Consider the following 5,574-nt stretch of genomic DNA (forward strand, 5'->3'; position numbering starts at 1 on the left):
ACCGTGTGGGAGTGGCAGGAGAAGTAGCCCAGTCCGGTGAGGTTCAACCGGGACCCTGCTGGCACTTCCAACATGCTCCCCCAAGCTTGATCACACAGCATCTCGATCTCCGCGGAGTAAAACAGCCCTCCGTCCATGGCTTCGTACTGCCAGGGCAAATAGTTGTACATGCTGTACATGTCCTGGTGCAGAGCTAAGACTTTGGCATAGACAATCGTGGCCGCCAGCTCTGCTCGGCACCCTTCGCTCAGTGGCCTCCAGTCAGAGGGCAGCTGACAAGCCAGGCTGGATCCCAGCTGATCCCCAAGGAAGAGAAGACTTAGCAACAAGCTTCTTTGCTCCATGATGGATGCAGGCTGAGCTCTGGATGCTCCAGGCTCTCTGGGAACTTTTTTTTTAAAGCACACAGATCTAAAGGGAGGCTACGTTTATGAAACAGGATGCCTGGGACAGGCAGAACTTGATTGGCAAAAAGCTGAGTTGGAGAGGTGGTCAAGGGCTCCGATTTGACCAATGGGGACCCTCTCTCCAAGGCAGGGAGGAGCGGTAACAAGAGACAGGAAAAGTTTCTTTAGTCAAGTGTTCAGCAGGGGTTGGAAAAGAAGGGGCGCCATGCCATCTTTCTGCCTCTTCTGGAGCAGAAGAAAAGGAAGAGGGGAGGGCCCCAAAGGCAGAAGGAGCACCCGAGCTGAAAATGGGCTCCTTGCCTGTTGCTTCTCATCCTCCTTGAGTTTTGCAGCAGATTAAAAACACAAGGATGTTGCAAAGGATCAGACAGATGCACCGGGGAAGCTTGGAGGAAAGAAATTAGAAGGAATGTGTATGCTCAAGAAAGAGGCTTTAAACATTGAGAGGTAATAATAATAATAATAATAATAATAATAATAATAATAATAATAATAATAATAATAATAATAATAATAATAATAATAATAATAATAATAATAATAATAATAATAATAATAGTTGGAAGGGACCTTGGAGGTCATCTAGTCCAGGACTTTTCAACCGTTTCACCCATTGTACCACTTTTAGGATATGGCAACATCCGAGTACCACCAGTCGCCTAGCAAGGTGTCAAAAACTTGATGACCCCCCCCCCAAAAAAAGGAAAAAGGTGATAAAGTACAGGTAGTCCTCGACTTACAACAGTTCGCTTAGTGACTGTTCAAAGTTACAACGGCACTGAAAAAAGTGCCCCCCAAGCCACAACCGAGCAAGGCACATTGCCTGTCCTCCCAGCGGCGCTTTTCCTCCTGTCCGAGGTTTTCATTGTTGTGAGCATTTCTGTTGAGGATTGGCAGCGGGGGTGGGGTGGGGGGTGTTTGGTTTTTATTCCCCCCCCCCCCGTCTGCTGGGTAGTTGCAGCAGGTTTTGGTCATTTCACATGACCCCGAGACACTGTGACCGTCATAAATATGAATCAGTTGCCAAGCATCTGAATGTAAATCACAAGACCCTGGAGATGCTGCAACATTCCAGCTGATCGGCGCTTCTTCTGGGCTCAGCTGGAGCCTGGCACTGATCCTGGCGCTTCCACAGAGCCCTGACAGCCCTGCAGCTCCAGCCATCTCTCGCTCAGGCTTGTGTGGTGCTGCCACCAGTTCAGCTCATTCCCCTCCCCCGCTACCACTTTTCTAGGATGGTCGCGTACCACCTGCCAGGTGCCAATGTACCACAGGTGGTGCACAGGTGGTGCCCTATACCATTTCAGACAAATGGCTGTCCAGTCTCTCCTTAAAAACCTCCAGTGTTGGAGCTTTCACCGCTTCTGGAGGCAGGTTGTTCCACTGGTTAATTGTTCTAACTGTCAGGAAGTTTCTCCTTAGTTCTAGGTTGCTTCTCTCCTTGATTAGTTTCCATCCGTTGCTTCTTGTCCTGCCTTCAGGCGCCTTGGAGAATAGCTTGACTCCCTCTTCTTTGTGGCAGCCCCTGAGATATTGGAAGACTGCTATCATGTCCCCCCTCGTCCTTCTCTTCATTAAACTAGACATACCCAATTCCAGCAGCCATTCCTTATATGTTTTAGCCTCCAGTCCCCTAATCATCTTTGTTGCTCTTCTCTGTACTCTCTCTAGAGTCTCAACATCTTTTTTACATCGTGGTGACCAAAACTGGATGCAATAAATTAAGGAAGACTTCACTTTAAGAAAGTCAGAAGGAGTCTAGAAGCCTCTTTGCCAACTTGCATTGAAAGGCAGAAGTTGCAGCTCAGGAAAGCTGGTGATTTTTTTTAAATAAAATTAGTTGGAAAAGATGCAAGCAGATTCCTTTGGATTTTTTGGTACCCTACTAACACAGCTCAGCTTCTGCGGTGTTTTCGAAAAGGAAGACTAGGCGTTAAATGCAGAGGGAGAGCAAGAAAATGGGGCAATCATGCAACAGACATCTGAGGATTAACGTCCCAAAAACCCACCTTGGAAAAGAAAAAAAAACCAACAGCCTAATCTTCTCTTTTTGTTAAACAGATTTGTTCTTCTGCTTTCCTTTTTTTAAAAAAAAAATCAATCCTCTTTCATAACTGGGTTTTTTGAAATAGAATTTGGTGACCTACATGAAGAAAGGAGAGTCATGGAATGAATAAGATTGCGTGACTTTGGGGTGTTGGTTTTGAAGGGTGTGATCCAGTCCTAACATAAAATCGTCCCAGGATTGGACAGGATGGATCGGGTCTAACTCCATAACTCAAAAGGAAAAAAGACTGCAGTATTTGAAGCCAAATACTGTGTGGGGCAGACAGAATGCAGATGACAAGAAACTGCCTTAAATTATNGGAGCGTACCGGTCTATGGGAGGGAATCTGTGGCAGAAGGCGGTCTCGGAGGTAGCCAGGTCCTATGCCATGGAGCGCTTTAAAGGTGGTAACTAACACCTTAAAGCGCACCCGGAAGGCCACTGGCAACCAGTGCAGCTCGCGCAACAGCGGCGTTACATGGGAGTGACGAGTCCCTCCCAACACCGCCCGCGCGGCCCCTTCATGACTTGTGAACTTCAACTCCCAGAATTCCTGAGCCAGCATGGCTGAGCTTGGAAACCTCTCCCTTTCCCCTCAGCATGGCTGGCTCAGGAATTCTGGGAGTTGAAGTCCACGAGTCATAAAAGAGCCAAGGTTGCCTACCCCTGCTCTAAAACAACCTTCAACCTTCGCAATTTGAAGTTGTGTGGATATCACCTCCCAGAATTTCCCAGCCAGCGTTGTTTGCACCAAGTACAGGCTGATTAGATTATCATATTTTTTTTTTCTGCTGTTCAATCGAGCACAATTCTCATAAATTGTCTGGAGCAGAGGTCCCCAACCCCCAGTCCCTGGACCGGTACCGGGCCACGGCATGCCAGCAACCGGTCCACACAAACAAGCAAAGCCCTATCCGTGGGATGCAGGCAGCACACAAAACCACGCACCCTCCGGTCTGCAGAAAAACGTCTCTCCACAGAACCGGTCCCTGGTGCCCAAAAAGTTGTGGTTTTCTTGGCAGTTTTTTTTAGAAGTGGTTTTTCCTTGTTTCCTTCCCAAGGCTGAGTCAGAGAGTGACTAGCCCAAGATCATTCAGCTAGCTTTGTGCCTAAAATGGGACTTGAACTGGTTTTTAGCCTGATGCCTTTAACTGCTATGCCAAACCGGCTCTCATCATTAATAAATGGAAAATGTCCAGTAAAAAGCATTGAGATACAATGAAATGCTGTTTTATCCTCATGGCTTCTGTATAATTCAAAAAGGGTGATGGAGCTTGGAAGGACTTGTCAATCCAGTGGTATACAAGAATGAAACCCAAGGCCAGGGGTAGGCAACCTTGGCTCTTTTATGACTCGTGGACTTCAACTCCCAGAATTCCTGAGCCAGCATGACTCAGCTTGGAAACCTCTCCCTTTCCCCTCAGCTGGCTCAGGAATTCTGGCTGGCTCAGGAATTCTGGGAGTTGAAGTCCACGAGTCATAAAAGAGCCAAGGTTGCCTACCCCTGCCCAAGGCTTTCTAAGAGATCTGTCCAAGGTCCTGAAACATTCTTGATTGTGGGATCCTTGGTGCTCTCCGAACTTGGTGGTTTTCTTGCAGACGTTTCATGACCCAACTAGGTAACCTCATCAGTACTGATCAATTGCACTGGCGATGTTACATAGTTGGATAACAAAACACCTGCAAGAAAACAACCAAGTTCAGAGAGCACCAAGGACTCGGTTCAACCCTGAGTTACAAATATTCTCATAAATTTGCTACATTATACGTAAGCTTCACCCGCAAATGGCTGCTAATAGTCCTTGTTGTTAGGAGGTAGGTTCATGGTGTTCATTTTATTGATCGTTCTTTTCTTGCTCAATGACCAAAATAAAGTTCTGCCTGTCTGCCTCAGGTGGCTTTGCCAACATGGCCTGTGGTGAAATTAATATGTTCCCCCTATGAATCCTTTGCCCCCCCCTTAAAGCAATTAAAAAAACTATTTGGTCCTGACAACAGTTGCCATTAAGAGATATCAAAGGGCTGCCTGGCTTCTTAAATTCAGGGTTGGATCCATAGATTTATTGCACAAAAGCCGGTATCTTCTTGCCTGTTTTGACAGGAACCATTAAACACCGTGAAACAGCAGCCATTCCAGCTGTCTTGGTACCACTTTTTTCTTCCTATGAAACTGTACTCGGGTTTCATAAGCAGACTCTTGCAGGATTGGCATCTGTTTCCTTTTATGCTTATCATTCTGCTGAAATTAAAATTGCAGCAGGGCGCTTCACGGTGGCGTTTTCTGCGTGTCAAGTGTTCCAATATTTGAGGGGCTCCATCAAAGACAAAGGGGTCAACCTGTTCTCCAAAGCACCAGAAGGCAGGACAAGAAGCGATGGATGGAAACTAATCAAGGAGAGAAACAACCTGGAATTAAGAAGAAATTTCTTGACAGCGAGAACCATTAACCAGTGGTACGGCTCGTGTTCTGTTTCAAGCAAAGAGGGGTACTATTGCTTAATACAGGCAGATAAACTCCACGGAAAGGGTTTCATGCAGATTACTTTAATTCATCAGGCATTCTCTAAACATTAACTCACAGTTACTGGAGAGATTCCTCTGAAGCACATTTCATAACCTGAACCCAACACGTAGGTGAAAAGAGGTAGTATCTCCCATGTTAAAAAGGCGCCAAACAACTCCCATGGCTGGAATTCACAAAAAAACCCGCTGGCCTGCACGTAGCCAGTAATCCCAGGTAGCCAATCAGAAGTCCCTCCCAGTGGCCAATCCAAAACACAGATGTGACCAGGTAACTTAAAACTACATTACTCAAAGGGCTATCCCTTAAGGGGACAGTTCTTAATTCCTAAAATAGCTATTTACTCTGACCTGCACAGCTCGCCTCCAGAAGTTCTAGGTCAGTGATGGCGAACCTTTTAGAGACCAAAACCCCAAACCCACTTATTTATCGCCGGGTCCCAGGTGGGCGTGGCCCACTGGTTGGGCGTGGCTGTGGTGGTCATGGCAGACTGGATGGGTGTGGCCAAGGTGGGCATGGTCACCTCGATGTTGCTCGTAGGGAGGGATGCCTGTGGGGGCCGGGCAGTGTTGGGGGAGATCCAGGGGGTCTCTGGCAGG

General features: G+C 47.0%; 1 protein-coding gene across 1 annotated transcript in view; it reads right to left on the bottom strand.

Annotated features, from left to right (window-relative positions):
• LOC107293322 (coiled-coil domain-containing protein 3-like) overlaps positions 1-382 on the bottom strand; it is a 28,314-nt gene extending 27,932 nt beyond the window's left edge. Inside the window, exon 1 of the mRNA XM_015822471.1 lies at positions 1-382. This exon is cut by the window's left edge and continues 33 nt beyond it. Within this exon, the coding sequence (XP_015677957.1) occupies positions 1-344 (344 nt within the window). The 5' untranslated portion in view covers positions 345-382.
• Between the last annotated feature and the right edge of the window lie 5,192 nt (positions 383-5,574).

The sequence above is a fragment of the Protobothrops mucrosquamatus genome, unplaced genomic scaffold (assembly GCF_001527695.2).
Source record: "Protobothrops mucrosquamatus isolate PMUCROS unplaced genomic scaffold, P.Mucros_1.0 scaffold1583, whole genome shotgun sequence".
NCBI classification, from domain to species: Eukaryota; Metazoa; Chordata; class Lepidosauria; order Squamata; family Viperidae; genus Protobothrops; species Protobothrops mucrosquamatus.